The sequence below is a fragment of the Ursus arctos genome, unplaced genomic scaffold (genome assembly GCF_023065955.2).
Source record: "Ursus arctos isolate Adak ecotype North America unplaced genomic scaffold, UrsArc2.0 scaffold_24, whole genome shotgun sequence".
Classification (NCBI taxonomy): domain Eukaryota; kingdom Metazoa; phylum Chordata; class Mammalia; order Carnivora; family Ursidae; genus Ursus; species Ursus arctos.
The window spans coordinates 2,210,216-2,234,398 of NW_026622919.1; the positions used below are offsets into that span (position 1 = coordinate 2,210,216).

General features: G+C 50.3%; 1 protein-coding gene across 4 annotated transcripts in view; it reads right to left on the reverse strand.

The window, feature by feature from the left end:
• RPTOR (regulatory associated protein of MTOR complex 1) overlaps positions 1-19,318 on the reverse strand; it is a 329,837-nt gene extending 310,519 nt beyond the window's left edge. For 2 of the 4 annotated variants that reach the window (XM_057317686.1, XM_048227109.2), the window contains exon 1: positions 18,339-19,298. In XM_057317686.1, the coding sequence (XP_057173669.1) occupies positions 18,339-18,500 (162 nt within the window). In that variant the 5' untranslated portion in view covers positions 18,501-19,298. Of the gene's footprint in view, positions 1-8,465; positions 8,602-18,338 lie in introns of those variants that run through there. The other 2 variants (XM_026483938.4, XM_057317685.1) reach the window with 2 other exon arrangements.
• Positions 19,319-24,183: the final 4,865 nt, after the last annotated feature.

The window sequence follows — 24,183 nt, forward strand, 5'->3', positions numbered from 1 at the left end:
ATGTAATACCGTAAACCTTAAAGCAACCACCAAACCTCTGCCCACAGAAGACATATCATAACAGTAACCTTTTATTTTCTTCATTAACATTAAAAAAATCATGCACAAGGTTTTAAAAATTAAGTACAGGAAAAGAAAATGTTTTATAAATATAATTCTACTGATCCCTACCTCCCATCCTGCCCATAAGCATGTACTGTTCCCATAAACGTTTACACAGATAAGCACGTAGTGTTATACGCACACATAGCTTTTTAAGAGCACAGATAGGAAAGTACCATATAGTCTGTTCTGTGCCTTGATTGGGGGTTTACTTAAGTTTTTTTAAATTTAATAATATGCACCGTAATTCCACCAGTTCTCTGTTGATGGACACGAGGTTGTCTGTAACCCTTCAGGAAATAGTGAATGAGTGACTGCTGCCATGAACATTCTTACCGGAAAGTGGAATAATCTTAAAATGCCAGTTTTCTACATTTGCTTGGATTTATTATTCCTGGATTTAAAACAGGCTCATAATTCTATAAAGACAATTCCCTAAAATCAGGCCATTTGTGAAAATATTAACATACTACTTTTGGAACACATGTCTACGTTCAAGCCATCAAATAAAGAATAAAAATAATCTACAGAATCAACCTTAATGTACTTAGAATGAAATTCTTCTCAAAGAAAAAAAGATATCATCAGGGACAATCTGGCAACTATTTCTCAATATATTTATTTAAGTGAAAATATATTTAGTTAAGTGAAAACTCTCAGTAATTAAATAAAGCAATAAAACAGATCATAAATTAGGATCCTCTGTCTAAAGTTTCATGTAGTAACATAAGACCTAATAGCGCACCAGCAAATGTATCATAAACAAGCATATCCCAGTAGAGCTTACAACAGGCAAGGGCAGACCAACAGGCTCACGGGCAACCAAGGAGGACAGAGGAGGGTTAGGGATGGGGATAGGAGTAGTGGCCGAGGGGATGAGGCAATCTCAACACTCCAGGCATGCTTTTTGGCACCTGGAGTCCTAGATAGCATCTGAAGGGGAGACAGCACATGGAGCCCAAACCACTCAGGGCTCACTGCCTGACACACCGGGCTGCAGGACCCAGACAAATCCGAGGCCAGGGAGAGCTGGTCAGGTACCCAAAACTGAAACTCAGGAGAATATGAAAGCAAATGGGAACTCATGGAGGAAACTCAAGCTCTGGAACTTAGTAACAGGTGTCTAGCTGTTGTTAGAGCGGGGAGTCGTTGAACAGAAGGAGGAGGGGCCCAGTGATCAGCACCAGGAGACAAAGAACTTGCAAATCAAGGTCACAGAAATGTGGCTTTGGGCACAGTTCCAAAGTCCAGTGGTCAGTGTGAGGCCTTCAACTTCCGGGTCAGCCCCCACACCCCTCCTCCCAGTGGGGCCCCAAGAGAGCTAAAGTACTTGCTGCTTGACTCATTTCTTCTGGGACCCAGGACAGCACTAGGCCAGTGAGCCCACCTGTGGGGAAGGCAACACTGAGCACGAGTCAAGGGTGTTACCAGCAGCAGGAAGAAGGGCCTTGCAGCACACACATGTTCCCAGACTTCCGCAGCTGGCCTCACAGACCAGATCCTACTGGAAGAAAGCATTTTATCTTCAGACCACCTTTACTAGAAAGAAGGGGACAGTGATGACCTCTTCTTCCCAGCCTGTTCCGGTAGATTCCCAGAACAGTTTTCACAAAAATAAATCTGATGTCTAAAAATATGAGACAGCTGTTACTGAACACCTAATACTGGCCATGATGGCTTGCAAGAATCCGTTCATTTTCGGTAATATTCACAAACACTGATTTATGGGAAGCACGTCATAAAGTCTCGTTTTTGATACATCGACATTTACCAGCACCTCACACAAACCCACGTGGGCAGAGCATGGACCTCAGGAGAGCTCACACCCTTTGAGGGGAAGGGGCTGGCATTGCTGTGAAGGGTTAAAGAAAAAACAGAAAGTCTGAAGCTGCCCGGCTTGGAGCCCCTCCCAGGAGGTTGGTCACCTTAACAGCTTCTGCCCACCCGCTTCCCCCCCCCCCCCCCCCCCCGCCAATGGATGGAAATGGCAGGCGCAGCTTGCTGGCTCCACAGGGGACAATTTTCACCTTTTCCTCCAAACAGCTGATACTCAAGCTGCCGCACCAACACGGGACGGGCTCATCAGTAGCTGCGCAACAAGGAGCGTGCGGAGGGAATGCAGAGGCGCGCGGGTTAGCGCCCCGCGGAACAGGAGGAGCCGTGACTCGCTGGGCACCGGCCGGGCGTCAGTGGCCCCCAGGGCCCCACAAATACTGTCCCGTGTAATGCCCACAACCACAACTGTCAGAGGTGACCTTAGGCCCCCTTTACAGATGGAAACACTAGGACGGAGACCAAGAGCACACCGCGGAAAAGGAACCAGCTTGGGCCAACGTCAGTGTGACACCAAGTCCATTCTCTTAAAGACATGGCTGCCTCTTTAATTTTTAGAAAATGTCCGTCAGGATTTTCCAAGTCTCCATAAGAAGGGACTTTAAACCAACAAGAAATCTCACCCTAGGCCACACGGAGAACAGGTTAGAAGAAAGTAGCAGCCAGGACTCCTGGGCCATGCCAGAGCAGGGCTTGCATTCCTGGCCCGCTCCTGACCTGCCCTACGAAGCTCCCGTCTGCCCGGCAACTAATCCCTGTGCAAACTGCAAACTGTCAAGCCCTAAAGCCCCGACCCTGACGGCCTCCCCTCACTGGGCCCCAGGGAGCACTTCACCCGCAGGGCCACTTCCCTCCCCGCCCTACCCCTCCCACCACCACCGCCCTCCTCCGCCTTGTGCCCATCTCTCCTGTCTCTCCTCCCAGCACCCGGCTCGGTGACCCCTGCCTCTGTCCCCTCGCCTCCCTGACAACTGTTCCTCAGAAGTTCAGCTTCTACTAAATTCCCTATCGCACCAAAACTTCTCAGAAGTGCCCCAGGCCCTGGCTCCATCGTGCCACAAATATCTACAGTCTCTCCTGCGGGACAGACCCTTCTAGCATCATCCTCAGTGCTGGCCCGCTGCGTTAGAACGCGAGCTCCCCGTGAATGAGGACGGCGGGGTCTCCTTCTGCAAAGCTTGCCAGAGCGTACGTCCCCCGAGTGTCGGTGAGAACACGGAGAACTGAAGTCCCGCACAACGCTGCCAGGATGTTAATGGCACGGCCACTCTGAAAGCTCATTACGTGTATTCTCTGTCACCCAGCACCCCAGTCCACCCCAGGCCTCTACACCCAAGAGCAATCGGTGTCTGTGTTTCTCAAAAGCAAGGTAGAAGAATGTTCTGCAGCACCCTGCAAGAGCCCCAACAGAGTCCGCCAACAGGTAAGAGCGCCGTGCGGGCGCAACGCTCAGCGAGAACGCGTGAGTACCCGCAGGAATCGAGGGACAATGCCAAGAGTCACACTGTCCAAGTGCAGGAGCAGGAGAGTGACTGCCCAGCAGGACGGAGGCCTGAGAGGAGCCTCCGTGCAGCTGGTCATGGTCACTGCGCTCTGTTTCCTGAGCCAAGTGCTGGTCACATGTGTGACGATTCACAGAGCACTTCAGATGTGAACTTTTCTATGGGGCTTCAGGGAGATTTCCTAAAAACAAACTTGAAAATGGGAGTCTCACTTAGATGACCCCAAGCAACTAAGCTTCATAGGATAGCTAGCATAGGACCCAGAAGAAAGCAAAGGCCCCAAGCTCAAGAAAGGGCAGGAGCAACACACGGCCAGGGGGCAGGATAACCAGGCGTGGAGCCGCTCCCTGGTCCTCCAACGCGGTCGTGACCCATGCCGCGCTGCACCTCCTGCCTTCTGTCCCTACAGCAACTGCTTCCTTGTAGGTCGTGTTTACCCCGAACTCAGACCACGCCATGACCTCCTGCAGCCCAGACCTAAACTCTGTTCCCACGGATGTGTCCAATTCAAACTGTTATGGGAGAGCCAGAGAGCTCCAGCGCATCTTCTCATGCCGCCAGCCTTAGGACGGGGCTGCCCTTCAGCAACAGCCAGGATTAAAATGGGGAAGAAGTTTCACTGCAAGGGGCTATGGACTGGCAGACACGGTGATTCCCCTTCTCCTCAACTCTGACCAACTGATCTCCCGGATGAAAAACCTCCCTCTTCACCCTTCAAGAACTCCCACCATCTAGCATCACCCCTTTGGAGTCAGTTTCCAAATTTATTTCTCCAAACTTCCTCATGTCTTCAACCTCTCTTAACCCACGTTCATTAGCTCTCCTCCCCCGAAGCAGACCTTTCTCTGAGTTCACTTGGTTCCAGATTTAAACACAACAAAAAACAAAACAGCTCAGACTTGAAGACATCACCGTAAATGCATGTTTAGCTTAATACAGAGATGGTAACATCTGGAAGTATTTCTAGACATACATCAATGGGGGTGGTAGGGACAACTAGCACGGCCTCAGCCAAGTGGTCAAGGTCACATCCAGTGACAAGTCAGGTTGATATGACAGATGAGAAGGGCACTCTCCTACCATGCTCTTCCTCCCCAAACCTATGACCCCATCTAATCATGTGACAGTCATCAGACACACCCCAACAGGGGGACAGTCTACCACACCGCTGCCTGGCGCTCCTCAGAACTGTCGGTCACCCAAAACCAGGCTGAGAGACCATCACCACCAAGAGGAGCCAAAGAGATGCGACAACTGAACGGAGTGTGGCGTCCTGGGCGAGGCCCTGGGGCAGAGGAGAGATAACAGCACGCAGGGAATCTGAATAAAGGGTAGGCTTCAGCGATAACAACGTTATCCGTATTCATCAACTGTGACAAATGTACCATCCCAATGTCAGATGTTAGGAAGGGGGAAACTGGCTACAAAGTATATGGGAACTCTATCTTCTCGACTTTTCCATAGATCTAAAACTATCATAAAAAAGAGTTCATAAAAAAAATAATACTGCAGTTTTTCTTTCCCCAAATTATTCCCCAAACCCCATGACTCTGTCCTCTCTTGCAGACTGTTCCAACTCCATTCATCATGGTCCACCCCCACTCGAAAACCTTCGGAGGCTATGGCTTCCCAAATAAACGTCCTTTCCTTATCCTACCATTCAGGCCTTCAAAGATCCGGCTCCAAGCGCCTGTGGTGCTGCTCCCTGCAGAGAGCTCCTCCTCGCTCTGGGCAGCCCCCTTCCCCACCCCCTACTGCACCCCCCGCCCCCCCTCCGTCCCCCAGCCCTCTGGCTTCCATGGTTTCCCTGATAAGGACACTCCCCAGCTCCACTCTTCTGCCTCAGCTCGCCTATAAGCGAGTCCTCCCCCCCCACCTGCCCTCCAGGGAACAGCTCCTGTAGGCGGCCCACTGACGTGCGCCAATCCAAACTGCGCCCACCGCACCTTCACCCCTCCCCACACCTCCCTAACTGCAGAAGAGGGTCACGCCTCCTGCTGGGCACCCAAAGCATGGCAATGCGGTGCCCCGCCACAGCCAGTGCCCCTCCCATCCGTGCTCTAAAAAGGCCCTCCTATGGCTGACACTGGACATCATCCACACACGCCCCTGGAAGGGCCTTCCCTCCACGTTCTGGCCGGCCAAACCCTCCCCGTCTCCACACCCAGCTTGGGGCCTACCTCCTCCAGAACTCTTCCTCAACCAGACCCCTCTTCCAAAACCCCTCCCTTGCTCCCAGTTACCCCACTCCTCTCCACCGAGTGATAACACAGTCTGCAACCACTAGTTAAACATCTCAGCATTAGTAGTCTGATCCGCTAGGCTGGTGGGTGTGCACTGACTTTACAGGGCTTCCAGAGTTATGGACCAGGTCACGCTCCCTTTTCACTCCCACCAAGGGACTGGCGCTCACTGGGTAGTCAGCAAACAATGTGTGAGCAGTGAATGAATGGCGGTGCCCCGAGCCAGCACCACCATGCTCTCCGGCCCTGAGCTCACACTGCCTAAGAGGCAGGATAACAACCCGCAGGCTGAGGCCAAAGCCGGGCTCCACCCTTTCGAAGCTGGGCTCCACCTCTCACTAACTCCATGACCTCTGGCAAATTATCTAACCTCTCTTGCCTCAGTCTGCTCAACTATAAATGCACCTGCTCACAGGGTTGTTCGGTAATTCAAGGGGCTGTCGATATGGAAAACCCAGACAACGCCAGCACATAGCTAAGTATGACTTAAAACAAACCTAGTACAGACCTTCTTCAACTTACAATGGGGTTATGTCCCAATAAACCCATCATAAGGTGAAAATATCACCAAGACCTAACCTATGGTCATAGCTCAGCCAAGCCCAGCTTCCACATGCTCAGGACACTCGCGTCACCCTACGGTTGGGCAAAGCCTATCTTACCATACAGTGTTGACCATCTGGTGTCACTTAGTGAACACTGTACAGAAAGTGACAAGCAGTGGCTATGTGGGGACAGGATGGCTGTCACCCTATCGGCTGTTGACCCTGCTGATCGCTGGCTCGCAGGGGGACTACGCTCGCTGCCCAGCACCACGAGAGAGGCTCAGACCACATATCGACACCAGCCCCGGAAAAGATCCAAGTTCAAAATCACAAGGAGGGTTTCTACTGAACGCATATCGCTTTCACACCATTGTAAAGTCGAAAACTTGTAAGTCGAGCCATTGTAAGTCAAGGACTGTCTGCTATTATTTTCCAAGAAGCAGAAAAGAAGTCGAAGCTGGTAGCTGGGCCAGTGTTAATGTTGATCTGGTTCCTGGGTGTCGTGGGGGTGTCCTGAGTATTTTATTATGTTTCAGATCCTATAAGGGTAAGAATATCAAAAATGGGGAATTCAAAACAGTCCTTTAGTGACATCAAGTAAAATCTTGTGTGCAGGAAAGGGAAGAGGGATGACAGAGGAGGGGGAAATACAGCAAAATATTAACAGTGCCAAGTGGGATTTTATTTTTTATTTTTTATTTTTATTTTTTTTTTTAAGATTTTATTTATTTATTCAACAGAGATAGAGACAGCCAGCGAGAGAGGGAACACAAGCAGGGGGAGTGGGAGAGGAAGAAGCAGGCTCTCAGCAGAGGAGCCTGACGTGGGGCTCGATCCCACAACGCCGGGGTCACACCCTGAGCCGAAGGCAGACGCTTAACCGCTGTGCCACCCAGACGCCCCCAAAGTGGGATTTTATTTTTATTCTCATTATGTTTTCCCTATTTTCTAATATTTTACAACAACATGTGTTATTGTGCACTCTGAAGGAAAACAAGCTTCCAAGGAACTCCGTTTGTCTGATAAAAATGCTAAAGTATTTTTCAAGTACTAAAACGTTCCCAGTATGAAGTTTTATTTAAAGGATGAAACTCTTCTGGGCCTCCTGCTGCTGACCAGGTAATGATGCTCTCTCAGGAGAAGCGCTGCGAGCATGATGGGAGAGACAGCCTGGAGGCTCTCTGGAGGGGTCCTAACCACACTGCAGGTCGGGGCCAGGGGCCGGGGGCCACCACCAGGAGGCCAGGCCGGCAGCAGATGGGACCCGGCGCAGGACAGTCCCAGCGCGCAGTGGAGCGACATGCATGGACACGCCAGGGTATTCAGGACATCAATATGGGAAAGAAACACAAGACAACTTGCATCTCAGAAATGCTCCTGGCTCTACAGAAACTAATTCTGAACCAGAGCCAGGGCTCAGAGGGAGTGCAGAAAAAGGAAATGTCTAATTTACATTTGACGGCGCTTTTAGTCTCACGTATCTTTAAACTGCCAGTCTGATCAACTTTTGAGGATTAGAGAAGTTATCCAAGAGGACACCAAACTGAACAATATTCACCACGTGGCTCATCACCAGCAACCACGGCACGAGGACAAGGGTGCAACAGGGATGAACGCACACCAGACACCAAGGGGGACAGGGGGCCCGGGACCCATCTTAAGCAACACTTTCAACATTTCCCACTGAAACACTCTTTAAAGAAAATTTTCTCCCATCTCCAGAGTGAGACACATGCTCCCTCCCTTCCCGAATGCCCACAGTAGCTTGCCCCTCTCTCTCCCACATCCAGCCAGAGCCTACAAGTCGCTCTGCTACCACGGGCACCCCATCATTGACCAACGCCACCCATCCTCTGTTCCAGGGAGCTCTCGGGCCCTCCCATGCCCCCTGGCACTAGCTGAGCTCAGCTGCAGCCGGCGCTTCCTCAGCTCCCACCTCCCCACCCTCAGCACGCTCCTGACCCACGCTCCCTCCCCAATGCACACCCTCACACACACACACACCCCTCCTCACACATCCGCGCGTGCGCGCCCACACACACACACACACACACACATTCCCTCCCATTCTCTCTCTCTCTCTCTCTGCAGCCAGTGAAATCTTTCTAAAATCCTAATTATGTCACTACCCGCTTTAAAATACTCCTTAATCGTCCTTCAGACAAAATCCAAATTCCTAGGGCCTTGTAAAGCCCGTCAGGACTTGCCTTGTCCGCCTGCCCGCGCGCAGGGACCCTTACCATGTCTCTCAGCAGTCTCGGCCCTATTTCTTCGCCTGCCCCGTAATTACTGAGTACCTTCTACCACACGGCACCGTGTGAGACGTTAGGGGCCACCGGTGAACAAAACCAAGTCCCTGTTTGAGAGCTGACAAACCAAACACAGAACCTGGTGTTAGGGTGGAGGCAGGGCCAGAGGGAAAACACAGCGGGGGGGGGGGGGGGGAGGGCGGGGGGCCGGCTGCCGCCTTAGGAAGCAAGGAGGGAAACCCGCACCAGAAGGCCTAGCCTTGGAGAAGTGCAGTTTCCCAGAGGCCATGCTCTCTCACCTCCCCACCTCTGCACACCCTGGTTCCTGGGCCAGCCTTCCCGCGCTCTCCCTTCTCTGCCTGGCGAATTTCTGCTCCCTTCCAGGTTCTGACTCAGAGTGCCAGTCTTCCAGGAGGCCTTTCCCGCACCCCGTGCGCAGCAGCCACCAGCCCGACGCCCTGCCTCCTGCGTTGAGTCAACCCGTCTTCCCCCCAAAACTGGTAAACGCCTTAAAAGCAGGAGTTGTTCAGCAATGAATCACCCACACTTAGCACTCTGCCTGGCACAGAGAGGCACTAGACAAACATTAGCTGAATTACTGAATTCTAGAAATAAGTTGTTTGTGACCTAACTACCCTTTCCCCTCTCCACACCCCACCCCTGCCCCGCACACACTTCCGCTTATCCTTCGGCACCGGCAGGGGGCTCCGCCAAGCACCTCGGGCGTGCAGACACGGTAGAAACATCCAGCCAAAAAATTCCTGAAACCACTAACTTGTGACTCAAGTGCAGATACATAATTCTTGTATTGTGCTTTGATTTTGTATAAAAATGTCATTGTTCCCAGATCAGATACAAACTCAAGGGCCACCCCCACGCCCTGTGTCTGCTCACACACAGCCCCAAGCTCAGCACTGAAAGATGAACGGTGCCATACCCGTGATTTCCACCCCCACACGGAGGAGCCTGAAGCTCACTCTGGATAGCATGTCCGCCTCGTTAGGTCTGGGCATCTCACTGCACGGAGACTGTGCCTCACACAACAACGTAAGCAAATGTTAACCCTTAGTAGGTCTGCCTCCCCAAGTGCCTGCGTTACCATTCAGAAACTACCCTCTGCGTGTCTCAGTCTGGGGCAGTGGCTACATGAGGGCCGTGCAACATCGGAAGAAAGCAACACCATGTGCTTTCTTTAGGTTTTTTTTTTTAAGATGTATTTATCTATTTATTTATTTGAGAGAGAAAGAGAGAGTGCAAGCAAAGGAAGGGCAGGGGGAGAGGGAGAGAGAATCTCAAGCTGATTCCCCGCTGAGCACAGAGCCCAATGATGTGGGGCTCGTTCCCATAATCCTGAGATCATGACCTGAGCTGAGATGAAGAGTTGGACGCTTAACCGACTGAGCCGCCCAGGTGCCCCCAGCACCTCGAGCTTTCCGATACGATGCTCTGAAGACAGCATGTCGCCTCAACTGCATTGTGACCCAGGTGCACATGCTGAATGTGCCTAGGACACAGCAGGCAAACCCAGCCTGAGGACATTCCACAGTCACCGCCCGGTACTCGTGAAAAATATCAAGGTCAACGAGTTCAGAGACAGTAGGACATCGGTGCCAGGGCCTGGGAGGGGAACGGGGAGCTGGCCGGTGAGCACAGAGCTTCAGTTTGGGAAGACGGTAAAGCTGGGAGGCGGACGGCGGATGGCTGCACCGGAGAGCGAACGCACCTGATGCCACCGAGCGGCACACCTACAAAGGATCAACGTGGCACAGACGCGAGTGTGTTTTGCACGAGGGTCGACGTGGCACAGACGCGAGTGTGTTTTGCACGAGGGTCGACGTGGCACAGACGCGAGTGTGTTTTGCACGAGGGTCGACGTGGCACAGACGCGAGTGTTTTTGCACGAGGGTCGACGTGGCACAGACGCGAGTGTGTTTTGCACGAGGGTCGACGTGGCACAGACGCGAGTGTGTTTTGCACGAGGAAAACCGTCAAGGGCAAGAAATTCTAAGACAGGCCGAGAAACTCCCTTAGATCAAAGGAGGCTACCTAGACAAGACCATTAAAGGCAGTGAGGGACCCCGAGGGGGGGCAGGGAGGGCAGAAATTCCTAAGAAAGGGGCACTGCCGGGAGAAATGACAACATGTGAACGTGAACCGTGGATTAATAATAGTAACATGTCAATGACAGATGTCCTGACTTTCACAGCAGTCCTGTGTTTATGTAAGAGAGGCCTTGCTCGCAGGGGCTATGCACAGTAAGGCATGAGGGGGCACAGAGCCTCCAACTCCCTCCTCAACCGCTCATGGGAGAAAATTACAGAAACAGAGAAAATGATAAAGTCGACGAGGGAAGATGTAAACAATTGGTGAATCTGGGTGGAGGGTACAGGGGGATTCGTTGTCCTATTCTTACAGTTTTTCTGTAAGTTGGAGATTTTACCAAAACCAAGAAACAGAAAATAGTGCAAGTCAAGAACAAATGCCACATCCGAGAGCAAACTGATGGGGGGGTTAAATGATCACATGTTCTCCACGGCCACCTGGGGGCACGTACCCCCCCCCCCCGCAGAGCTGCACCTGTCTGACAAGTGGAGGCTCAAGAACATGATAAAAGCATTAATTATCATGTCAAACATCTCCTGGAATGGCATTTTCTATATATTTAACAAGACTTACAAAAAGAAAAGGTGTCAAACTTCGGCTCTACTGAAACAAGTATGGTAGATGCCCCAAGTACTTTTTTAATGTCTTCAGAATAAAAGGAGGAAAGAGTCAGAAACCTGGAGGACACCAGCTATATATAATCCACACGCTACCTTGTTAAAACTCTAGCTTTAGAATTCTACAAGGTGATAATGAGGAGAAATGTTCTCATCCGTTTCAGGACTCTTCCACAGCATGCTGTTCAAAATGGAACACGGCACATTTTTTAAAGCAGGTTAAAAAAAAAAATCTATGTAGATGGTCCCCTTGTGGCCCCTGAGCTTCCCGTGGCAAATGCCGACGGCAAGTTCACACGCTTCAAGTGCAGGGAGAGGGTGCCTGGGCTGGCCGCCCACTCTAACCCGCGAGGCCTGACCAGACTAGAGCCCACGTCCTCGACAGCCACTCTCCTGTGCTGCTGCCTGGCTCTGGGCCTGGTTTCTCCCTCGGATTCCCACAACTCCCCTCTCCAGCTGGTGCTCCCACCTCCGGTCCCACGCCCCCAAACCCTCCACTCCACCCACGGTCAAAAAGATCTTTCGAAACACAGATCTCCGTAGGGTACTGCCCCACTTAAATCCGTAAGCAGCCCCCACCATCAAGCACACCAAGTCATCAGATGCTGAGAGTTCCATGCTGGGTCAATGGGATGGATTTGCAGGTTTCATAAATGCAGTTCAATGCAAATAATTTACTAATTTATAATATAAATGCAAAGTTTCCCCCACAATCATGCCCTTCTCACCTGCCAACACACATAACGGCGTATTATAATTTGGTGCTGACGTGTCTGTCTGTGCTACCAGACCTAGGGTTCTGGAGAGCAGAGCGCCCTATAAGAGAGCAATACGACTTTGCTGCACTGAAGTGAAGACTTCTGGTACCTTCCCCTGCCGCACTCAGACGCTGTCCCTTCACTCCCAGGACAAGATGCTACTGTGTGAGCAGCAGAGCCACCCCTCCAGGACACACACCAGGAGTCCGGGGCAGCAGGAGGCCCTAAGGGTGGCTACGTGGTTACGTGTCAGGCGACTGCTTTCACAACCGCACAGAGCTCTTCACGAACACAAGCTCCAGAATGGAAAGGGCGTGACAGATCCCTTTTAGGTGCACTACCTAATTTCTGGTCTTCTCTGCTGATATTTTTGGCCAACCACCTGATATCCTCAAGCCCTGCTTCCTAATTTAAGTCTGACGCCCACTTTCTTCTAACTACACTAACAAGTCTCAAACTCTCCATGATGGGACACCTTTATGCTCAAAGATTACTGTAGACTCCCAAAGAGCTTATTTTATGAGCTACACTTACCCGAACTTTCCGTGTTCGAGAGTAAAGCCAAAAAGGATTAAAAAAGGAATGTATTTCTTTATTGATTCATTTAAAAATTACAAATTCATTATATATTTAAATAGATGTTTCTATGAAAAATAACTATATTTTCAAAACATTGTTAGACAAGTGGCAGTTTTTTACAAATCTCTTTAACGCCTGTCTTCACAGAGGACAGCTGGACTCCACACACTGTCTCGGGCCGCCGTGACGTGCTGTTTTGGCCGAGCAGATGTGCAAGCTCTGACCTCACAAAGATGTGCAGGCGAAAAGAGCAAGAGTATGAGCACATCCAGATAACCGAGGACAATCTTCTTTCACGTCGCGTCGGAACTCAGCAAGCTGTAGTTTCGGCAAGGTTAGCGGCAATCTATCTGAGCAGAACACAAACTAGGGGACCTAACCTAGCCAAAGCCACAGCCAGGGGCTCCCTTACCATGTTAAAATCCGCCAGCCTCACTCCGAGTGAATCTTTTACCCACGGATGGTTTTGTGATATCACGGACCGGTCATCTGGAAATACTGCTTCACTGAATTATGCAGCTGTTCCAAATGAGGATACACCTCGTTCTACATTTCATAGGCAAAAAAAATCCTATTCATTCTACCACCACGGTCTCATTGGAAGAGTCTAAAGTGTGGGAAGCTGGGAAGCTCACAGCGGCAGACACGGGCTCTCCAAAACTCTAGATTTTCACCTGAAAGCTCAAATTTCATCCCTGGCAACAAATCCTGTCTTTTTCCTTGAAGTGACAGCTCATCTTGTTCATTTTGGAGACACGACTGCCAAAGACCCAAGCCTCAGTGCCCAGAGCTGCTTGTTAGCCTGTCAGGTGCAGCTCGGGCTCCCTGGGGCCGCAGCTGGCCCAGTGCACACACCACCACCACCACCACCACCCCCCCCCGGCAGAAGGGCAGCACGCAGCCGGCGCACCGCGTGCAAGGCGGGCACTACAGGGCCAGGATCTGATAAGACCAATACGTTTTACTGCATCATCAAGGGCATTCTCTAGCGGAGTGGAATTTTTTAGCCGTGAAGAAAACAGGGGACCAGCACCGTCTGGCGCCACCACTCTGATTCCTGCGAAGGCGCCAGCAGGTTTACCCGCATCACTCTGCACCATCCGCGCAGATCCCAACACAGAGACAGAAAGGCCAGTGCTACCTTGCATTTTTATTTTTTTTAAGATTTTATTTTTAAGTAATTTCTACACCTAACGTGGGGCTTGAACTCATGACCCCAAGATCAAGGGTCGCTCGCTCCACCAACTGAGCCAGCCGGGTGCCCCTGCCTTATACTCTCATTGAAATAAGGGTCGGGGGAGCCCAGAGCCCACCGCAGGAACAGCTGAACTGCACCTCCGGCACTGTTCTCAGTCTGGTTTTATATCCCCGCCACCACCCCAGCCACCTTCCCGACACACTTGGTTTTAGACTCCACAGCCTCACAATGTGGACTTTTCAGCGGAACGTTGTGACACCGTTCTAGACTTTGTTTCTCAAGTCCACCTCCCTCACTGCTACCCCTGCAGCTTAGGTCCCTTCGGCAAGTCATTTAATTAAGGTCTTGTCTCCTGATCCGTCACATGGAGACAATCATTCCCGACCAGGGAAGGTGCTGGAGCCTTAAAGAACACACCCCCTGCGGAAGCCCTTGGCAAACTACGCCATTGTTTCTTCAGTCCGTCTTTACCATGTGTGAAGCACTGTCCTGTGTACTAGCACAAATGAGGTCCCTGCTTCATAATAAAAAACTCAGTTACAAGGGTGGGGATATAATGAAAAACACCAGAGAAAGCAAGAGTGCTCATAAGTGGCTGGCAAGTTGCTTAAGATGAGATAATCTGGGAAGGCCTCTCTGAGGAAGTGACCCAGCAGCTGAGAGTGGAGGACCAAAGGGAGCCAGGTGTGCAAAGAGCAAAGGAAAGAGCATTCCAGGGCCTTTCCATGCAGGAAGCAGAAAAGGCAGGGGGGCCAGATCACGAAGCTTTGCGCACCGGGGTGAGGAACCTGCATTCTCCTCCCAGCACCTGGGAAGCCAGGAGAGGGCCAGTCAGGAAGTAACAGAATCTGATTTACACGTGTGAAAGACCCCTCTGGCCACCGCGTGAAAATCGATTGTAGGGCAGAGTGCATGTGGGGAGACCAGTCAGGATGCAAGTCTGGTCATTCAGACAAAAGACAGCAGCCCCCCAGACGGAGCTCGCAATGGGTGGAGACAAAGCAAGGGGGTCCAATGTAAGATGCACTTTGGAGGCAAAGCTGACAGGCTCTACTTGTGAGCGGGACAGGGCCATGAGGAGGGGAGGAGGAAAGAAGGAAGGTAAATCCTGGATTGACAATGTGAACACCTGAGTGGGGGCGGTGGCCGTGTGCTGAGAGGACACTGAGGCAGAGCGGGCGTTCAGGAGCTCCAGGGCCAGGTCAGAGGTGAAGACCTCGAATGTGCGAGTCACTGGCATGTGAACTGCATGTAAACCATCAGCCTAGACGAGACCCGCTGGCGAGGGGTCTACACAGCAAAGAGGGAGGGCCCAAGATCAAGTCCTCGAGTGCTCCACACTGAGCTGTCAAACAGCAGAGGGGGCTGAGGAGGAGCGAGGAGACCCTGGAGGGAGACCAGGAGTTTCAGGAAGACACAGAAGCAGGTGAGAAGGGCCTCAGGAGGGAGGGAGTGCCCCGCTGTGGAATGCTGCAGAGAGGTCAGACAAGATAAGGACAGAGAAGTGACTTTAAGATTTAGCCACCAATGACCACCTGTGGAGGGTGGTCTCAACCCCAGGCAGGGAGCCTCCCTGGAGCCGATGAGAGAGGCTGCAAGGTGAGCAATGTGGGGTTAGCCTTCTATTGCCCGTACGTTACTCTGATGCATCCCCTGGGCTTCCTCCACGGCCGACTCCAAGGATGGCTCACAAAGCCAGGTGACAACTAGTCGAGAGACCGGTTTAGGAAATGGCTCATCATTTTATACCCACCTCTCCTACACACGTGTAGGTACGGCGTGTGTGTCGTGTTTTGAGAGCAACAGCTCTCTAGTTTCCCTGATTCTGCCCCACACGTGTGAGATAAAGATCCATCTGAGACCAACTGTTCCCACATGCCCACTCCCCAGTGGGAGAATGAACTCGCTGATAACCATGAAGTATCCCAGCAAAACACAAATGGGGGACACGTACACCCATCAGCGTTAGCCACGGGCCTAGGAATGCTTCATTCTGAGCTGTAATTTATGTAAGTCTAGTTATTTGCAACTTACAAGCCAAAGATGCTATTGATGCATGCACGTATCATGCACTATACACAGAACTCACCAAACAACAAACTAATTTGATAATAGCAGCGTTAAACTAACAGTAGCTCAGTAACTCAAACGCAATAGTGGCATCTGAAAACCAGCAGTGACCCAAAACAAACATTGTGGGAATCCCAACTGAGAGTGGGCAAGTGCTACAGCTCTCTGTGAGGATGCCGAATGCTGAGTGGCAGAAAACTTTTTAGGGCCATCAGTCAACTTTAGCGAAGATGTCAATTTTAGGAATCCTTAACAATTTCACTCAATAGGATGCCAATAGGTAACCACGAATATATACACAAAATAAAAGCATCTGGAATTACACACGGATCACAGAAAGAAGCAAAGGCTGCGTCTGGGTTTGGGGCAGTCAATGGCACACCAGGGCGAGTGGCAGGAGCAGCCTACTCCCGGACCACCCGGCCCACGCGTGTCGCTTTACCACAATGCTGCCGCATCACACCACAGGAGCGGGCAAGGGAGACAGCCCAGCCTGGATGCCGTGCTCAAGATTGCTAGAATCAGCTGTCCGGTGTTGTGGGAACAGAGCACAAGTCACACCCAGATAACCCGCTGGCAGGAACCAGCCCTACAAATGGGGTCTGTGTGGCTGCAGTGTTGGACTCCTTCGTGTTTTATGACATCTGACAGAGTGCCAACATTTTTAAACTGGAAGGCTTCACATTTAAAAAAAAAAAAAAAAAAGTCTCTGGATTCTCAAAGAAAAAGAAAAGAGAGAGAGAAAGGAAGAGATATGGCTGAGGCCCACCTGTGCCTTCAGCTGCTGCGGCCTGTGCTCTCCAGAGCCCAGCCTCCAGAAAATCAGACACAAGTCACTGTCAGCTGCCACTGATCTGTGAACCCGCGCATTCTTCTTCCATGTGGCCCGTTTCCTTCACTTGTGCTACCTCCAGCTGTTAGCACCATTTGGACTGGGAACCTTTGTCCTGGCAGGGGTGCTGAAAGGTTTCCTGGGGCTGAGTCCGGGGTAGAGACCACAAGGACTGTTAAGATACCAAGCTCTCGCACACCAAACTGGAAACACTAGCTTCTGATTTTCTTCTTCATTAAACACCTTGCAGAGGTCAGACACAGCAAACGTCCTCCCCGGCTCTTTTCTAAGGAGGAATCTCAGGAATTACTCAGACTCAGAACTTCTCTCTTAAAAACCTATGATGAGCCTATCAGGAAATGCTGATCATTCACAAATTAAAAGGTCAAGAATATACCCATTAATCAGTTTGAACAGTTTGAGCACTGGCTTAGGGCACAAAAGGGAACCACATTTCAAAAGAAGAAAAAAAAAAAGTCCTCCAAATAGTAGAATGGGGGGGGAAAATTAGACAGTTACTTTACAATAAGTTTCTTTTCATATATACATAACAACTACAAAAGCTTTTAACTGTGAATTGTACTAAAGATGTCCACAAGACAGACTTTATACAATCTCTTCCAATGACCATCTCTTTTACTCCTTAAACTACCTTTGGGTGAAACAAATTTCCCTAAGCTAAATCAATAACTGAAGGACTGGTTACTAGTGACTGACTAAGTAGAATTACCATAATGTGATCTTACATACACTCAACAACATATACGAAAGACAATAATCTTAGACAAGCATATTCATAAACCCAGAGCAATCACACTGTAATGTAACACCAACTACCCTTCTTACGCCCCTGAAATGTTTAAATAAATAAAGACTGTCTTGAAGGAGAAAATAAATCACAAAAAGACAAATTTTAAGTGTGCAGAGATGAGAGGGTCCCACCTCTTTGCTTTAGAGACCAGGAGATAGACAGTGGTTAATTAAGGACAGGTTCACCAAAATTGGCTGTTTTCTTTCCCACTACCGCTTGTGAGTCACTGTTCACACTCCAACACGATGGAGACCCCTTGAAACCTGGACCCAAGTTCCAACCCATCATCCTCTAATTCCACGGTGGAAAAAATTCTTTCTCCAAGCTACAGCAACACGACACCACATAAAAGGAGAAAAAGTCTGGATTCAAGACAAGCTGTTTAGAAAGCTATAATGAAGTTCATTGTAACTTTAAAATAACTTTGCCTTAATTTGTTACCAGCTAAACATTTCCCAGTAATGTTGTTTCCCAGCACAGCATTTCACAGAGCTTAGACAAAAAAAGTAAACCAGCCACAGAAGCAGGCTAACCACGTGGGTACAAGTATTCTAGCCCAAGGTGTCTTTCCTCCAGTGTTAACAGCACTAAGTATACCAAAGAGTGTGGGAACACTTGCAACGCTGTACTTTCGCACTTGGTTAACTTTTACTGTCTGAACCAAAACTTAGTTTGAATTAAAGTAACATTATCCAGTGAATAACTACCAACCAAAACACCCTTTTTCCATTTACAACCAAAAACTAGAGTCTGAAATGGCTCGTGCTTTTTAGTTGACTTGCAACATGTGGCTGGGAAAAAATACCGCTGCTTTCCCAAGGACATTTTTCTGGCTCTGAACTTTCTTCGTGGAAAAATCTACCAAGGTCCAAGGGGCACAGTCGGAATCCACTTACCCGATCCTTCATCCTCCAGCTCTGAGCTAAGGATTTGGAGCCTTCGATTTTCTCACAGTGCCTCTTTTTCATAAAAGCCAAAGGCAGGTTCCAGTCTGTAAGGTCGGCCTCATCTTCCTCCCCGAGTCCCAAAAGAGGGGACTGTAGCATCTCGGACTCCATCAGGGGGGGAGGGGGTGGGGGAGTCCTTGGCAGCAAGCGCTCGAGAACCTCCAGCCTTAAAAACTAGTGTGTACCAGAACTGGGGAAATAAGAATCAGGAAAGAGGGGAGTGGGAAAAGAAATGAATGGGGAGTGTGCGGAGACCCTTACTCGGGCAAAAAGTCTGAGCCCCTTCTCTCTACTCTGCGCGGGAAGGCGGAGGAGGTGGGAAGAGCCGAGGGGAATCGGAGCAGACCGAGGAGCTCCGCACAGACACACACGCCCGCAGATCCCAAGCCACTGGCTGCTTCCCAGGCTGCACGTCCCCGGAGGGGCTGCGAGCGGAGCTGTCAAAGGCGCGAGGGACTTCAGGCCTCACGATGACCCTACTCTCGGCCTCCAACGCCTCAGCCGATCCGAGGACAGGAAGGCCGCCCGCTCTCGGCGCCGGTTCGCCGCCTAGGCTGAGGTCTCCGGCCGAGGGGAAGAGATTCAGAGCGCGTCGGGTTTCCCGCAGCCACTCTCAGCCCTGCGGGTCCCGCACTCGCCGGAGCTGCTGCACCCAGAGCCAGGACCGGCCCATCGTGCTCGCCCGCAGCCGGCTCCTCAGCCCCGGATCCGCGCGGCCTGGCCGGTCCTGGCCTTCGGCCCCGTGGCTCTCTCCTGCCTGAGAACCAGTCCTGAGAAAAGGGCGACACGGAGGCGCGAAGAAGGCAGGTAGTGTGGGCTTAATGGGTTTGGAGAGTTTTGCCCTCTGGTTTGAAGCTACAGTGAAACTCCTCTCATCAGCACATCAAGGAGGACGCCATGTTGCCAAGACCCAGGATGCATCGCGATCTACGGCGTGACCAACAGGCCAAACTTCCTCAGAGCGTTCTGGCCGCCCTTCCCAACATGCGGAAAGAGAAATTCCCCCTTCCTCGTTACCATGGTTACCACAATTCAGCTTTCCCGAGTTTATGGCGTTCATTCAATAGATGCGTGATATCAGGCAATCCTACAAATGAAACTATGTCAATTTAATTAATTTTGAAAAAGCTTTTTATTGTTACAAAGGGACCTACATGCTCTTGAAATTAAAGGAATTGACCCCTCTGTTGTTTCTTACGGATTTTGAAAAGGCAGCAAAAGCTTCCGAAAGAACCACTGATAATATTTTAAAAAGAAGATAGTTGGGGGGGTGGGGTTGCGCAGAGTATCCTCCACAGTATCAATCAGATATTCTTTTCTTTTCTTTTCTTTTTTTTCAGGGACTACCCCTGGGAAAAGATTCATTTCAATTACAATTTCTTATTGAATCCATCTTATTTTCTGAGCAGTTTATTCTTCTTTTGTTATAGCTTCATGTGCAAACAAGTAAAAGCTACAGGTGTCTATGAGTAGTGGCATGCCTCCTGCTTTACTTTATTTCTCTACTCAGGAAACATTGCTTTAAAAAAAAAAGATTTTATTTATTTATTCGAGAGAGAAAGAGAGCAGGGGGAGGGGCAGAGGAAGAGACTCTCCCCGATGAGTACAGAGTCCAATGTAGGGCTGGATGCCACGACCCTGAGATCTTGACCTGAGTGGAAACCGAGTGTCGGACGCTCAACCGACCGCGCCACCCAGGCGCCCAGGAAACACTGCTTATTGACAGTATGTGCAGAACTGTGGCCTCCTGCACTAGGAGGGAGCGTAAAGCCGAATGCAGCATGCAGGGCCTGCCTTCAGTGAACACAGTGTCGGTGAGACACACGTGGACCCGTTACGTAAAGATGGGCAGGCAGCAAAGAGGCTGGTCTTCCCCTCTGCATCTGGGCTTTGGTGTCGGGGCACCTGGACCCCAATCTTGACTGAATCACTTTCCATCTCGGTAACTTTGGTCAATTCTCCAACTAGTTCAGCCTCGGTTTCCTCAGATATAAAACCCGGATAATAATACCCACTGTGAAGGATATAATTAACTGGTGGAAGTGCCCAGTGTAGTATGAACGCCCAAAACAATACACCAGCTACCATCTTTCCGTACCTAGAGTGAAACCTAGCAACTGCGCTTTATTAGTCTAACCTCAGACTGGACTCTAGAAGATACCTGTGTCTCCGTGGTTTCCCGGGTCTTTGGCCCAATGTGGGAGTCCATATCAAAATCCTGATGGCATTTGTGTTCCTTTCCACATCGGAATGAATAGTGCAATCCCAGATCTTTCTCACCTAGCACATGGCAAGTGTTCCAAGCATTCATTTCATTACTACATCCGACTGAGCCTGATTCTCCCCTTAAAACTCAGGGCAAATTCACCAGAACACAGATGGAGGCTAAAACGTTCCTTTTCCCTGCTCTCTCGGTGGCAAAATATCCCCACAGTCACCAGCAGAGGCTTTAGGACCGCAGGCTCATGGGAAGACCCTCGCCTTACCTCAGCAGTGCTAAACCCATTCATTCCCAACTAGCCTGCGACCTGGGAAAACCCACGCAATCTGGGAGACTCCGTTTCCTCACCGACAAAGTGCGTGTCACCTTGAGATACCGCTCACCTTGTCTGATACTCTAAATGAACGTTGTAAAGATGCCTGTGGAGCCCAGATTTGGCAGGTCATCGGAATCACCGGGGAAACTATTTAAAAGTAAAGGTGCCTGCATCCCACCCCAGACCCCCTGATCTTGGGGAGTGGGAAGACAGGGGTTCAGGGCCTATATTTTTTAATCAGGTAACCCCGAGGAAAGCTTAAAACCAGTCAGATTCAGGGATATTGGAAAACATTCTCTCTGAAGCTATCAGGCAACATTCTCCTCTTAGGATTCCATTCCCGCCACATGGCAGGCCCTCAAGAAACATTTGTACCCAGTAAATGAATATTAGGAAGCAATCATCCGATCTTCCATCTACTAAATCAGAGCAAGACTTGCCCTCTCCCCCAAACTACAGAACAAAACACACCCTCTACTGTGACCCCAGAACCAAGAAGCCATTTGGGGTCCATGTCCTGGACCAGGGTCAGGACACACACATTCTGGCCCCAAGCCGGTCACAAATTCCTGCAGACAGCAGCAAAGCCTCTGACCCCCTCTGCCCTCAGCCTCCACCTCCACAGCATGAGGAACTCGAAAAAGGTGAAATCTAGGCTATTTTAGGTCTGAAACTCTGTGATTCATGTGAAACCCAGAAAGGGGCTGGTGACAGCCCAGCTCCCAACCTGAAGGCTCAAGACTGGTCTTGAATCATCTCATAGCAACGTGACATTTAAAGAACCCTCGTCCCAGTGTGTCATGGATGATTCTAGTCAAGTCCCAGATAAGCATTTGGGACTGTGGCCCCAGGCTTCTGGAAGGCAGTGAGCGTCTATGACTAATGACGGGCTGGAAATTCAAGGCCTACAATTTCTCACCTGGGTGATCTCATCCCCACGGTGTGTGATCGGCGGGCCACCAGGGCCTGCAGTTCCGATCCCAGCGTCCAATTCTTCACAAGCAAGGACATCTCATGCTTTCCACAGAACCTCGAAATAAGATACTTTAATCTTGAAAACAGTTTTATGCATCTCAAAAAATGCACGAAACCTGGTCTGGTTTTCAAGCTATAAAACTGGGGGAGGGTGTTGCTGACATCCTGCGGGTTGTGAACAGCAGGCTCGGCGCTGGGAGAGGAGGGGCTTGTAGGCGCAGTTCTGATGGGAAACAGCAGAAAAACCTGGGACCTGCTTGTACAGGGAGGGGGAACATGAAGGTAGACCAGCTGACCCCTTCCAGCCCTAAAACTTGGGCTCTTTGGCAACCAGAAGCCAAAGACACTGCCAAGCGAGCATGAGAACAAATATAAAACCCTGAATGTGTGGGTCGAATACAACAGAGGTCAAGGGTAAACATAGGAGGGGGAAAATGGGGCAGGGAGAGGGTCTGAATATTGTCTCAGGCATGGAGTTTGTTGCCCGGGGAGAACAAAGGAGACCAGGTGAGCCCACCTCACCTTCCCTCGAAACACAAGACCGGCTCAGGCAAGGCGTTCCATCTGCAGGCAGCGTGGGCTGAGTTCCATCCTCCAATATTGCAGCTTCTCCGCTAAATCAATCGAGGGTACGGAATGTGTTTTGTCATCAAGAATCAGGAGCGAGACTGGAGGTCAAGAAAGCGGGTGCTTCGCTGAGCTGTTGCTTTCCACGCAGGGAGACCGGCCAGCTCCCGTCCTTTCCAGAGAAATCTGTGCTTAGCTTAAAAGAAACCAAAATAGACATAAAGTCCTTTGCTTTTGTCTGAACATCATTACTCTGTTTTTAGCAAAATCCAAGCCACCCCCCCCCCTGCAGGTCAGACGTTTTGTTTACAGCCAAGTGAGAGGAGAGAACTAACGGGAAGTGACGGGCCTCAGCATCTCCGTCGGAAATGCAAGGCTGCAAGACGCCAAATGCGCCTGTCTCCCTCTCTGCCCGTTTCATCCGTCTAAAAATACGGTGATATTTATGCATGTGATTTTCATCCCCTACAGTATACCTTTCTGTTTCACTTACTTATTTTTTTTTTACACCGAGTGTGTATGGTTTTGATAAGCAGAAACAATGTGATTCCATTCAAAAAAGGAGGTGACCCCCGAGGGGCCTGGGGACTATGATAAAAAATGCTTCTTACTGAACAAACTTCACCCACTCTCTGCATTTCTTCTTTCAGAGCTGAGAGATTTTGCATTGCCTCAGCCTTCAAGATCCAGCCGCAAGACAGAGCCAAGGAGGACATGCACAAGGACGAGGAAACAGAAGTGGATCCTGGACAGATTGTGACCTTCACCCCACGCCCCTTCCTTCCCACTCTGGGGGCTGTTTTGTGTAGGGCGGTGAAAAGCCTAGAATTCGGAGCGAGGTGAGGCACAAAGGAGCTGGAAGCCAGTGTGGCCCAGGCCCAGTCCCCCCTGGGCCTGGCTTCCAGCACGGGCCCCTGGCCAGGCAGTCGGGATAGCCTGGTGCACCCAGCTCCAAGCCTTCACTGGATCAGACACCATTGTCCGCGGCCCTTAGGAATTCTTCGTGGAGAAGGGACAAAGGCCTGTTCTTTCCCAGCTCCCAAGTTCCATTCACGGGAGCACCCTCCTTCCTCCCAGGGCCCTGGAGATCAACTGGCCAGGATATGGTCTATGCCCAGTACAGACAGAGTGTTTGAAAAGAAAGAAAAAGAAAGCTTGTATGATAGAGACTATACTGAGAAAATTTGTTATCCAATAAAAAACATACGAACTGAATTTTATAACCTTTTATTTTAATAGAATTGGCTGCAATAAGATTCTACCTTTATGAAAATACAAATAATACAACTGTGTCTTTTTAAGCTCCCCATTTGTTCTTTTATGTAATATTCACATCTCATCAGTGATTCTCAGGTTCTCACCAAACACGAGACCCTGGGGGAGCCAAGGCTAGCCCAACCATCGCCTCTGCCTTTAATAGGGGGATTAGGGAAAACGCCTGTAACTAAAATATTATAATCCTGGTGGTGAGTGTCTGTGGTGAGCCAAGCCCTTTTCATGAGAATTAACTCATTTAATCCCCTAATAGGCTCATTTAAAGGCTCCTGTTTTAGATCCGTTTTACCACTAAGGAAATTGAGACACAGAACAATTAAACAGCCTTCTCAAGGTCTCTCTGCTGGCCAGGGCTGGGCGAGGGCCCAACCAGCTCAGTGGAAGGCCCAGCCCTGGCAGGAGCATCTCCGCAGGACCCTAGGCTCAAATCCCTGCTCTGG